General features: G+C 36.9%; 1 protein-coding gene across 1 annotated transcript in view; it reads left to right on the forward strand.

Moving 5' to 3' along the window:
• Positions 1-1158, forward strand: part of LOC112526917 (UPF0496 protein At3g49070) — a 1995-nt gene extending 837 nt beyond the window's left edge. Inside the window, exon 2 of the mRNA XM_025137359.1 lies at positions 104-1158. Within this exon, the coding sequence (XP_024993127.1) occupies positions 104-1158 (1055 nt within the window). The remainder of the gene's footprint in view (positions 1-103) is intronic.
• Positions 1159-14561: the final 13403 nt, after the last annotated feature.

Consider the following 14561-nt stretch of genomic DNA (forward strand, 5'->3'; position numbering starts at 1 on the left):
AATTTTAAATAGTTAATTTAATATAATTTATAATAAAATATAATTTAATATAAAATACAAATTCCAATTAAAATTTGATTCTTACTTTTTATTATTGTTGTAGCTGCCAAACACACCTCATCGAGCAGTTCACTGGAAGTAGATGTCCGTGAAGAGTATGCCAATGCGTTTAGAACCCAATCTTACATCGACTTTTGGACTCGAGTCCTTGACCTGACCCATGGTGGTTCGACCATTAACCAAACTGTGAGATCGATGGCTGCAGCTCGACTTCCATCCTATAGGCTCTTTGCCGAGAACCTCCTCGATCCCGACCAACCCACCGTCATCCGAGTCCTCGCCTTGGCTAAACATCATGCCGAAAACCACTCCCTCTTGTCCGATTATTTCTCGGAAACCGCCAACGCTTCTATTGTTTGTGGGTCGCTTTTAGAAGATATTGACCAATTGAGATCCAAGTATCGATCTCTTCAAACCACCTTGAAATCGATGGAAGCTACAAAAGTCTCATTCGTAAGTCAAGGCCCGCCGTTAGCCGCCCGGCTAGCAGACTTCTGTAACTCGCCTAACCCGTTCATGATGCCCACATCGTCTCCTCACGGGGTTCAAGCAGTGCAACTTGAGTGCTATAAGTTGCTTAAGCGTCTTGAATCGAGCCGTGACCGTGCTCAAGCGAAACTTAAACGGATCAACAATGTGAAATACGGCTCGGCCATCACTCTAGTGGTTCTGACCGTATCAATTACGGTGATCATCGTGACTCACGCTCTAGCGATTCTCGTGGCTGCTCCCGGGATCATAGTTGCAACAATGGAGTTGGGTTCGAGTCAGAAGCTGGCTAAGCTATCAACTCAGCTTGACGTGGCGGCTAAGGGAACGTATATACTGAATCGGGATTTGGACACAATTAGTCGACTAGTGGCTCGACTTAACGATGAGCTTGAGCATATGCAAACGACAACAAAGTTTTGGCTCAAAAGGGGACACAATCGGATTCAAAGCCTCGAAGAATTCGGTCGGCAATTGAAGAAGAGCGATTTGAGTTTCTGTGAACAACTTGACGAGTTAGAGGAGCATCTGTACTTGTGTTTCATGACCATCAATAGAGCAAGAAACCTTGTTATCAAGGAACTTGCGGGTTCCGGTTTTGTTCCATGAAAAGCCTCTCAACTCGTACTCGTACGTAGTACAACAAAATCGGGTTAATAAGACGTCTTAATTATAGACTGATTTAATTATAGAATTTAAGTTTATAACATCGAATGCTTATGCGTCAAATCTTACAAATAAGTTTATAAGATACTTTTGGACGTCTTTAACATGTTTTTAAGATAACAATTTGATATAAAGCATTGTATTGATTTTTTATAACACTATTTCAATAAATATCTTATAAAAACAACCGTCCTAATATAAGTTCTGTTCATAGAACACTTTTCAACAATGTCTCATATAAAACTAATAAGACATTTATCTAAATAATGTCCTAAAAACTTTTAAAAACGTCTAAAAACATTATATAAATTTATTATAACATTTTTATATATATATATAGAACATATAATTGGTTGTTCCTAAAAACATCAGTCTTATAGAAGAAAGGCGTCTGATTAAACAGTTCAAGGCTTGTTGGTAGTTGGTTTGTATGTATACAAGTTGAAAGACAATGTTTGATAGTTTTGTATTTTTTTTTAATATTTTCTTAAAAAAAATTTAATTTATTTTTCTTTCCTTTCTTTTCTTCACCAATTTGAAAAAAATGTTTTAGAAGGAAACTCAAGAGGGACTTTGGTTTGCATAATATTTTTTAGATGAAATGAAATCTATAAATGAATTTGATTTTGAAAAAAATTGGAATGAAATGTTATTGGGTTTGATCAAATGTTTGATTGACAGACATTGAAATGGAATCTGTTAAGAAATTGGAATCTGTCTGTTTGGTTCACTGAATGTGCCATTGAAATTGAAATGAGATATTGTTAATGACCAAAATGCCCTTTTTGAAAAATTTAATTTTTTTAAAACTAAAAGTACTTTAATTAAATAATTATTTAATGTGTAAAACAATATAAAATACACAACTCAAATATAACCATAAACCAAACGACGTTGCTAAATCGACATTAAAATTGTCTCAAAATAGCTAATTCTTTATCATCTAAAATAGCTATTTCGGTGGTGGTGGATCGTAGTTCAAATTGACAATGGTATGCGGTGGTTCAGATCGACGATGGTCGATGGTCGTTCAGATCGGTGGTGCTCGGTGGTCGACGATGGTTCAGATGGCGGTGGTCGGCTGTGAATCAGATCAATGGTGGTCGACAGTGGTTTAGATGGTAGTGATTGACGTTGGTTCAGGTCGGTGGTGGTTCAGATGGTTGCGGTCATCGTGGTTCAGATGGCGGTGGTTTGTCGTGGTTAAGATGACGGTGGTAGACGGTGGTTCAGATTAGTGGTGGTTCAAATGGCGGTGGTCGGCGGTTGTTCTAATCGGTGGTGGTCCACGATCGTTCAGATGGCTGTTGTTCAGATCGATGATGGTCCACGATCGTTCAGATGGCTGTTGTTCAGATCGGTGGTGGTCCGTGGTCGTTCATATGGCGGTGGTAAGCGGTTGTTCAGATCGGTGGTGGTCCGCGGTCGTTCAGATGGCAGTGGTCGGCGGTGGTTCAGATCGGGGTGGTCCGCGGTCGTTCAGATGGTGGTGGTCGGCGATAGTTCAGATCGGTGGTGGTCCGCGGTCGTTCAGATGGCGGTGGTCGGCAGTGGTTTAGATCTATGGTGGCTGGTGGTGATTCAGATCGACAGTAGTCAGATGTGGTTTAGATCGGTGGTGGTTTGTGGAGGTTTAGAAGGCGGTGGTCGGTAGTGGTTATGATCGGTGGTGGTCCGTGGTGGTTCAAATGGTAGTGGTCGGAGGGGGTTTAGATCGGCGGTGGCCGAAAGTGATTCAGATCGGCGATAGTCGTCGGTGATTCAAATTGGTGGTGGTTTGTAGTGGTTCAGATGGCGGTGGTCGACAGTGGTTCAAATCCGTGGTGGTCCACAATGGTTCAGATGGCGGTGGTTTTAGATCGGCGGTGGTTCAGATCAGTGGTGATTTAGATCGACGGTACCCGACAATGCTTCAGATCGGTGGTAGTCGCCGGTGGTTGGCAGTGGTTCAGATCTGTGATGGTCCGCGGTGGTTCAGATCAACGGTGGTCGGAGATGGTCTGCGGTGGTTCAGATAAACGATGATCGGAAGTGGTCGACGATGGTCATATTAGGTTTTATGATATTAGGGTATATTGGGTTAAGTGCATATTTAATATTATAAAAATAGAGAATTCCATTCCATCAAAATACCATGTAGCTGCTAAAAAATGTTAAATTTCTTTATTTGTGGAATTTGTAAGATTTTGAAGATTCATTTCATGATAATGAATGAACCAAACGAGAGAATAAAATTTGGTCAATAAAATTCAATATTCCAATTATATCAAATTCCTTCAAAATTTGCAAACCAAACGTACCTAGATTATTTTCTTTTCCTTTTATTTCACTTTTAAAAAAAATTTAAGGATACAATATTTTTTTTTTTACTTTCATTCCCTTTCCCTCAATATCTTTTTTAAGTTTTTGAGAACACAAAGCAAGTAACATGTAGACAAAAATAAAGGCTTATACGGTACATTTGTAATTAATAAATTATGGGTTTCCTAAATCTAATAAAATATAAATTAAGCGGTCACTACTATGAATCTAATAGACGATTAGGGACCGTGTATTAAACACTTACTTAGTAAATGCTTACTAGATAAATTTTTCTTATCGGATGAATATGAGAAAGGCCAAAAATCTTACCGGGTAAGAGCAATGAAAAAGATAGAGTCTTATCCGGTAAATAAGGATGAATACTCTTACTCAGGTAAACACTTACCCAATAACTTGTTGCATTCGATATGTTTTGATGTACTAAAATCTTACATATCAAAATAAATTATAATGTTGAATCTTATCGGTAAGCATTTACCGGGTATGTATTTGAATAAACAGTCCCTTAATATCACATAAATAAAAATAAACAGTATAAGAATATCTCTAATGATAAAACCATCAACGACTTTTCACCATTTGCGCAAGTTATTTTTGCGTCGGAGAGATGTGGTTTTGAATAGCTTTTTATAGGGATGGACAAAGAAACTACCCTAAACCAACCCAATCTAACTCAGTTTTATCTGAAGCTTAATTGGTTTATAAAATATATAAATCTTTTAGAGTTCTATATTTAGTAAATTTAAACAAATTTTTCTCTATATATGTTGGAGTTTCATTCTCTCCTAAAGGCTCTTTTGAAAAGTAAACTCGAAGTTCCACATATTCTCACAAAACCCAAAGAGAATAGGGTCGGTTATGGGTTAGACCCATGTCAAAACGAATCAACCTGCCAAACAAAATTATAACTATAAAGGTTAATATTATCAATTTATAAATGTCTATTGACAGGTTAGGATCCTTCGTGTTCACCCAGAGGGCACAAGGTCTCCATAGTGGCGGTGCAAGTGCACGCCGACACTATGATCGCTTACAAGTAATAAAGTGGTAAAATACTGAGATCGTTCCATAGGGACTGTACTACTGAGATTCAGAGACTTTCATGAACTTCTTGCTCGAGTTTCGGGTTATGAATAAAAGTTGGATTTTTGTTTATAAAAAGACTGAAAAGGACTGAAATAGCGAAATAAACTGTTTAGACTAAAGAATGGGCATGTAAGTGTTCCTTAAAATAAAATCAACAATAAAATGGTTAGAATCTTATGAGTTGTTTATAAAAATTCCAATCTCTCGAAAGTGAAAAATTACAAACGGGCCTCATAAAATTCCACAAGGTTCTTACATTTACCACTTCGAAACTTGCCAATTTAGCCAAAAAGTAAAAGAAATAAAATTCATACCCAAATCTCTTTGTGATAAGAATAACCATCGCTTAACCATTAGCTAAATACATACAAAATTCACGTCTCCACGTAATTATCAAAGACTCTCTCGAGTTCTTTGTGAATCACTTAAGCCGTATTTCGGATCCTCCCATCTCTGGGTCTAAGATCTAATATTAACATTTCAAAGTGATCGGCTTATGCGCGTCGAGTTTAAGTCCCGTCTTAAGTGACCAAGTTACAAAGTGGTAAAGAATAAAAATACCCAAATATTGTATAAAAATCCTAAGTTAAACTCACACCCACACCCACACCCATACAAGTAATTTAGCTAATAATAGACATAATAAACATAATATAAGACATTAAATAAAACTGAAATATAACTTGCATTAATATAAAACTAAATTACAAATTTAATACAAGGAAATAGAATGCTAAATTACAACTAAAAAAGAGAAGATCATTAACTACAATAATTAAAACTGGACCAGCATCATCCTAAATTGAAACGTGGCGTTGGCTGCTACGCTATAAGGAAATAAGTTGCGCCTTCTCCACCAGCAATTGCTTTTGGCGTAGTGGTAAGCGCTTGGATCCTAACATGTGTTATCAGAGTGGTTACGAGTTCGAATCCCATGGTGTGCATAATGATGCGAAAGGCATGCTGTGTAGCCATTGACTTCAAGCGAAGATCTTGTTAGTGCTGGCAGATGCTGGGGGGGGGATTGTTGGGTCATGGACCAGCATCTNGGGGGGGGGGGATTGTTGGGTCATGGACCAGCATCTTCTTAAATTGAAACGTGGCGCTGGCTGATACGCTATAAGGAAATAAGTTGCGCCTTCTCCACCAGCAATTGCTTTTGGCGTAGTGGTAAGCGCTTGGATCCTAACAATTAATAACAAAGAGAAATAAGAGATAAGAGAAGTAGGATGCTCTAGAGAATATGTAGGTTGTGTGTCTTCAAAATGAGCTTAAAATGGTACATCTCAACAGCTAATTACAGCTGGAGGAAATCTCTGGGAGGATTCTTCAAGCTGCACATCTTCCAAGAAGTAGAAAACAACAAAATTCGTGGACTTCCCACAGTGGGCAGTTTGGCAGAAAATGCAGGTTTTTTGGAATAAAATTTCTTCATTTGTGTTTCATCATCTTTTAAAAAAAAATTAGAATAAAAGGGGAAAAACAAGAAAATTGGGTATTTAATAATAACAAAAATGGAAGAAATAAATATGAAATAACTCTAAAAAATAAGAGTTATCATCTACTAAGTAGTAAATTCTTACTAATTAATTCAATGCTTCAATGAGTCTAATTGTTTTTTAACCGTAGACAACAACATTAACTAAGTCAAAGCTAAGACAACAACGAAGTTGGGAAGTTCAAAATCATTGTTATAGATTGATAATGTCATTTTAGTTTAACGTTCTTATCATAATCTGTAAGTTGAAATCTATGTTTACACTATTAGATAGGACTATTATAGTTTTGAGCGTTGATGTATCTTAAAATTAACTGGAAGTGTACAAATTATGTAGTATACGGGTAAAAGACAGGGAGGTGACTGTCACTCTATAACCACTTAATAATCATGGCCTAGCTATGTGAATCAATCGTTTTGTTTTGATTATTAAGACTAATTGGACATGAAATAAACTAAACTAAAAAAATGTTGAAATAAGAAGTTGCATGGTTCAAAGTTGTGCATAATTTCTATGTCTTGAAAGTCCAAAGACTTGATTTCAGAGTTAGTTCAAAGTTCGGATATAACTCTGAATGTATGGATTCAGAGTTCGACATTAAATCGGAAGTAATGGTTCCAGAGTTCAGAAGTGAAGAAAAGTTTCCAAGTGCTAAATTCTTCATGGTTTTCTTTAGAGTTCGACTACATTCGTTTACAGAGTTCTGGACTAACTCTGCATACACTGTACATAGTTAGGCACTTAGCCAATTCATTCAGATTTGTTTCTCAAGATTGAAGACTGAAGTTACAAGATACTAAGCCACATGTTAGATGTTTATTTGTCTGTATTATATTGTACTATATCTTTAGCCTAGCCTTTCTTGTATAAATAGAGGTTAGCTAGATATGTTTTTGTAATGATCTAAACAACTTTTCACAGATAGATACATTTGTATAGATACTCTCAAGATTCATTATGTACTCATACATTTGAATAATCAACAACATAATGACTTCCTCATTCATATTATGTTCATGATTATAATTTTTGATATTTTATTCGTAATTAGTTTATGGGAACTATCAAAAAAAATTTGATTAACCTGGATATCCAACCCACTATGCGAGCCGACTAATCCCAGGGCGACCACAAGCTTTGTAGATAGCCCGGAGTCACCGGATTTGAACCTCTGTGGCCACAAGGGGATTTCTATTCCTCCTTGGATTTGAACCTGAGACCTCCTGGTACTTTTGACCTTTGGAGCCAAGCTTAAACTAACAATTGATATCAGAACAAGCGACTTTTAAATTCATAATAAAATTTTATTCAATTTTTTCATGATCTCGATTTGAATCTCAATTAATTGACCAATTTTATCTGATTTGATCAATTTTCTCCGTTTCTTGATCAATTTCCCTTCTGAATTCTATATTGTCGTATGATCATTCTATTGGTTTCAAAATGTCTAAGGGGTTGTTGGTCGGTTGCTGAATCGTTTGGTGCAAAATGATAAGTGGTCAGAATGATTAAGAGACTCTTATGATATAGTGCAAAATGAAATATAATTGTTTAGTAATTGTTCACAATGAAATTAGGGCGCTTAATGTTTAAGGGAGACGCATGATACAAAATCATTCAGAGGGTTCTAAAACAATTAAAAGCCAGATTTTTTTGCCAAACTAGATTCATCTCTTAACGATTTAGTAGCTGCCTCTTAATGAAACTATTAAGAGGTAACAAGCAACCCCTAAGGAATATGTAAGTACCAAATCTGAAACAAAACCACATGCCTTGTTCATGGACGAATATCATCAATGAAAAATATGCACGATTCAATTTCTTGACAATATTGATGAGGAATTGATGAAATATATTCTTAAAGGACCATTGTAAGTATTCATCGAAATTCCTGAAGTTCCAAGAACAAATGATACTCCTGCCATTCCTGAACAGAAGAGCATTAACTTTGCTTACTATGGCTCTTCCAAATGAGATATTCAACAGGGTTGATAATCTCAAATATACTAAAGCGATGTGGTTGAACTAGAAACCCAGATGCAAGGAGGTGAGAAAGCTCTACAAAAGAAGATTAACATATGCATAGGAGCTTATGAGGGATTTAAATCCAAATAGTCTGAGTCACTTTCTGAAATATATAGTAGATTTAATGATATTCGTAATGATCTAAGGAGAAATGGAGTTCAAAAGATAAGTTCAGAGATCAACAACAAGTTTCTGAAGAATCTAAGGCTTGAATGGGACAAGTTTGTCTTCAATCTCTTGACAAATAATCTTACATGAAGAATATCCATGGCATCTATGGAATTCTTAATCAACACGATACAAAAGATTGAGAAGAGACTATCAGAAAAGAAGAAAGTTAATGATTCTCTTGCTTTGATTTTTGAGAGTGAATATAAAACAAGTTCCAAAAGGTCCTCATCCAAGATCATTGAGATTCCAGAGTTAGGTTCTAATTTTAACTCTAACAATGGGAATTCAGACTTAGAACTCCAAAAGATGATAGAGAGTCTTGCACTGTTAACCAAAGGCATTCAACAAGAGGTTTGGCAAGAAAAACTATGATAAGCCTAAATCTGATTACTATAAGAAAGTTAATGGCGACAATAAGAATTCCGAGTTCAAAGGGTATGAGAGGACGTATAGAAAGAGGAAAAGGAGAAAGTTCAAGAGAACGAAGAAGATGATGTACCATGTTTCAATTGTGCAAACCTGACCATTTTGCAAGGGATTGTAGATTTAAGAAGTCAAGAAATTCTGACTACTATGCAAAAAAGTTGCAATTGGCTAAGAAGAAAGAGCAAGGACAAGTTCTAATGGCAGAAGAAAATAACTGGCTTAAGTGGTCCTCTTCAGATGAGGAAACTGCTCATTTTGCAGGATCAATGCTTCATGGGTTCTCAAAATAATTCTGGCTCATCCCGTGTTGATTCTGATACAAAATTTGAGGTACATAATTCTCTTGATATTGAACTGCTAAATCAAACTGAATCCACAAATGCCAAATTTGTAGAAATTAACGAGAACTGGCCAGATATTATACACACACATACACACACACACACACACACACACACATATATATATATATATATATATATACTAGTTGTGTACCCGCGCAATGTGGCGGGAGCCATGAATTTTAACGATTTTGAAGTTTCACTAGTTTTATAAGACAATATTTAATGATGATATAAGTTACACTTGATCTTTACATATTAATACAATTTGAATAAATAAGAGTTATGGTTCTAATTACAGACAATCGATGAAAAAAATTATATGACAGTTTAAAATCCAATATATTTAAAATTCAATATATTTAAACGACTCCACAAATGTGTTCGATTTACACCAAGAGCAAAGAACCAAAAAACTTGAGTTTTAAGATAAACACTCAAAACCAATAAAGAAAACTACAAATTTGACAGATCATAAACTATGAAAAGACCAAAAAATATGGGTTTTAGAATGAAATTTCAACTGTTTACCCTCTTTCTTGTCCAGAARCTCATATTAAGGTTGAATTAATACATGTATATATATTTTAAAAAAACCCAAGAATATATTATACAGTGCAATTTGGACAGCCTAATCCCAAAATGTATAGCATATATATAAATAAATAACTATAAAAGTATAAATCGTAAACATTAAAATTATTTTTTCACAATATATATAATATATAATAATATAATTAAGTCAAAAACTATTCAATATTGGACTCATTTCGAAGGTATTAACGAGACGATTATAATAGTGTAACTTGTTAAAATAAAAATGTATTTTTAAACATGTTTTATTTGATATACGATTATGTATGTTAATTTGATAAAAGTTTAAAATGAAACATTTAAAAGTAAAGAACATAAAATAATTAATTAACTAATTATAGGGATATAAAATGTAAATTTAAAATTATAATTTTAAAAAAAATCCATTGAATGTGAGAGGTAAATGAATGTGAGGGGGTGAGTGTATGTGAGGAGAGGAAGGGGTGAAAAAGTGAAAAAGTGAAAAAGTGAAAAGGGTATCTTGGTCATTTAGAATTTTAAGACTTTAAGACTTTTGATGAATTTGTTTAATAAGATAGTATATATATATATAGTGTTCCTTTATGTGCTTGTTTTCAAGCAAGCGCTAAACAATCACATCATGAGGAGGTAAAACACATTTTTTGCTACATAAGAGTAACCATGGACCTTTAGTTATGGTATCTGAAGAAACCCGATCTTGAAGTGACATGTTTTACCAACCTGGATCTTGGAGGCTCTTTAATTGATAGGAAGAGCTCTAGTGATGTGTGTGCCTTATATTGGCCTGTCACTAGACATGGTCTTCAAAGAAGCAACAATCTGTTGTGTATCATCAACACTGAAGCAAAATATGTAGCGCTGCAAGAGCATGTGCTCAAGTCCTATGGATGAAACAAACATTAAATGGCTTAAAGGTACATGTAGATAAAGTTCAAATTATGTGTGATAGTTGGAGGTCGTTCGCACCCTAGTTTTTGGGTTGTCTACCTATTGGCAGGAATTTTGGTATTTATGCCTTCTTTTGGTGTGTGGAATTTATATAAATGGTGATACAGACCACCTCCCGAACACGACAGTAAATTATGCGATCTGGCATGTGACCATGGGTCTCGACCAAGTCGCTCGGGCAATGGTACATCAAGTGCAATTTTGATGCCATTTTCTTACGACTTCGAGTTTGGTTGTGATTTTTTTGTACGGGTGAATTGATTGAATGCAACTTGAGGTCACATACAAGGTCGGATACAAGCATTTTGGCAACTTAAGTAAATCTAGGTTACAGTTTTGTTAGTGTTCTTGATAGTTCTCCCAATGCGATTTTGGGCATACATCAGTGGCGTTGTAACTCTATACGAACTCCAAACGCATAGAGATCCAAGTGGCATGATATACTCGATTAGAGTTACAGTTTCATACCATGGAATTATAACAGATCACACATCTTCCGGGAATAAATTGCAATTATTTGAATTTATATTTAGTCAAAGTCTGTTGTAATCTATCTTTGGTATCCCTTGTATTTCTCCTAAACTCTAGATTTGGTATCCCTTGTATTTCTCCTAAACTCTAGCCTTTCCTTTGTGTATATATATATATATATGGTTATTGTGAATACAATATTCATTCAATCCAAATCAATATTCATTCTCTATATGGTATCAAAGCCTCACAAGCTCTAAAGAGTTCCATCGATCCTCTCCCTCTCTCAATCTCCCTTGTCATCTCCATGACACAAATCATAGCCCTAGTTCAACTCACCACCTCAACCCACTTCCCTATCAAACTAACCACCAAAAACTTTCCTGTATGGCGGTGACAGGTGCAGTCTACACTTGTTGGATTAAGCCTGGACGATTTTATCACCGGGAAGAGCGATTCTCCACCAAAAACTATCACTGACAAAGAAACTGTCAAGACCAATCCCAATTACACTACTTGGTATCGCCAAGATCAAGTAATATTCAGTGCTATCCTTGGATCATGCTCAGATGCAATCCAACCTGTCATTGCCTCTGCCTCTATTGTAAAAGAAGCCATGGAGCATCTCAACACAAGCTATGCCAGCAACTCTCATTCAAGGATCATCTCCTTGAAGTACAAACTTGCAAAAAATCCCAAAGAAAATCGACCCATCACTGAATTCCTAAATGAGATGCGCTCCATTGCGGATGAGTTGACACTTGTCCAAAGCCCGGTTCATGAAGAGGGCCTACTGGTACATATTCTAAGTCAACTTGGTCATGAATACACCTCAATAATAGTCGCAATAAAAGTTCGTGAAAACCCGATCTCTTATCCGGAGCTTTTTGATAAACTTGTTGACTTCGAACCATCTATGAAAGAGGTGGAGTTTACTGCAGCACCAATGGTTGTTACAGCAAACTACTCTCAGTGATAATCAAACCGTACCCAGAATCACTCCTCCTCAGACTACTCGAGCCACAACAGTCGTTCTCTTTCTAGGTAAAATAATAGAGGAAATCGACCCTCCTTTGCCTAACAAAACCCTTAGGGGAAGACCAATAGGTCCCATTTGTTTTGCCAATACTGCAACATACCAGGTCATGAAACACGTGAGTGTCAAAAGCTTGCCAAATTTTTAAGAGACAACAACATCCCGGTTTCCACCAATCCCGTCGCAGATGCCACATCTTCAGGGGCTAAAACGAGCTCCAATCACAAGTCATGGCTTGCAGATACCGGTGCATCACATCATCTCCCATTTGACATGTCAACTCTACACTCCGTTTCTTTGATACACCCAACTCATTCCTTTGATACACCCTCTCTACCCAGCACCTCACCATCACCCTCCCTCTCTATCACTGCACCTACACCACCACATTCTCCACAAACTACACCTTCCTCTCCCCCTCCTGCCGTCTCTGCTTCCACTCCATCGTTGCCACCGCGCCAATGAAAGCCCAACCCTAAATACTACAATTCCACCTATGTCAACCACACAACCCTTCACCCACTTCTTATACCCCTGGAACCCACTACTCATAATCAAGCTTCCAAAGATCCGTTTTGGCGTCAAGCAATGGATGATGAATACAATGCGTTGATTCAAAGTCATACGTGGGAACTTGTTCCATCCAACAACCACACTCCGATTGGTTGTAAGTGGGTTTTCTGTATCAAACGCAACCCGGACGGTTCAAGAATGGCCACTTCGTCAACTTGACATTAACAATGCCTTCTTACATGACAGTTTAGGAGAACAGGTTTACATGATTCAACCCCCGGGCTACATCAATCCTCAATTCTCGAATCATATTTGTCGACTAAAAAAATTCTTATACGGACTCAAGCAAGCACCACGTGCTTGGTATTTAGCATTAACGCCATTCCTGCTTGAATTCAGGTTTTGCAAGTCGTTAGCCGATGCTTCTCTTTTCATTTACAATCGTGAAGGTGTTACTTGCTATTTCTTGGTTTACGTTGATGACATTGTCTTAACCGACGATAATTCACACTTCATCAACAAGTTTGTGACCACCCTTGCTTTCCGATTCTATCTCAAAGATCTTGGTCCATTCAGTAACTTTTTGGGTGTAGAGATAATTTTAACCCAAGGTGACCTGTTTCTCTCTCAACACAGTCACATATGTGACTTACTCACTCAACATGGAATGGATGGAGCAAAGATTGTAACTACACCTTTAAGTCCCTCTCAAGCCCTCACAGTCAATGATGATACCCCATAAGTGGATCCGACTCCCTACCGGAAACTTGTTGGGTTCTAACAATATCTCGCCTTCACGAGACCGGACATCTCTTTCGCGGTTAATAAACTCTCTCAGTTTATGCACTCACCAACGCAAACGCATTGGCAAGACTTAAAACGACTGTTGCGCTATCTTATAGGGACCTTGCATCATGGCTTGTTTCTTGACTGGAAATCCCCGTTGGAGCTTCATGCTTTTTTTGACTCAGATTGGGGCGGCGTCACAACTGCTAGTCGTTCCACCACTGCATACATTTTGTACCTTGGCTCAAACATCATCTCCTGGAAATCAGCGAGGCAAAAATCAGTTTCTCGCTCCTCTACCGAAGCTGAGTACAAGGCTCTTGCAAATGCAACTGCTGAGCTGTCTTGGGTCAAAAATCTACTAACTGAATTGGGTATCGCTATCAAACAGCCGCCACAGTTATAATGTGATAACACAGGTGCCACCTATGTCTGTGCCAATCCAGTCTATCACTCTCAGATGAAACATATTGCCTTGGAATATCACTTCGTGCGTGAAAAGGTAGCTGCTGGTGAGCTAAAGGTCCTACATGTTAACTCTATGGACCAACTAGCTGACGTACTCACAAAACCTCTCTCCCAAGCGCCGTTTCTATCATTAAGATCCAAGATTGGAGTCTCTGACGGATCCTCCATCTTGCGGGGGCGTATAACGGATCACACATCTTCTGGGAATAAATTGCAATAATTTGAATTTATATTTAGTCAAAGTCTGTTGTAATCTATCTTTGGTATCCCTTGTATTTCTCCTAAACTCTAGCCTTGGTATACCTTGTATTTATCCTAAACTTTATCCTCTCCTCTCTCTCTCTCTTTCTATATATATATACACACACACACACACGATTATTGTGAATACAATATTCATTCAAGCCAAATCAATATTCATTCTTTAGAGGAATCAAATGTCCACAATTTTAATTCTCTTAGGTAACTTCAAAAGTTAACAGCTATTTTTGTTACTTTACATTGAAAAGATTTGGAGACTATTGCGAAGGAAGCTTCTTCACAAAACAATCTGTAAATGTAAACGATATCTAGTTTCTAAATACTACAAAGAAACTAAAATACGTCTCTATTTGTCATGTTAAAGGCGAAAATGGCGATTCTATTTTTGATATCTTTGGCTTATTTTATCAAGCTTCC

This window comes from Cynara cardunculus, assembly GCF_001531365.2.
Source record: "Cynara cardunculus var. scolymus isolate 2C chromosome LG 14, CcrdV1, whole genome shotgun sequence".
Taxonomy (NCBI): Eukaryota; Viridiplantae; Streptophyta; class Magnoliopsida; order Asterales; family Asteraceae; genus Cynara; species Cynara cardunculus.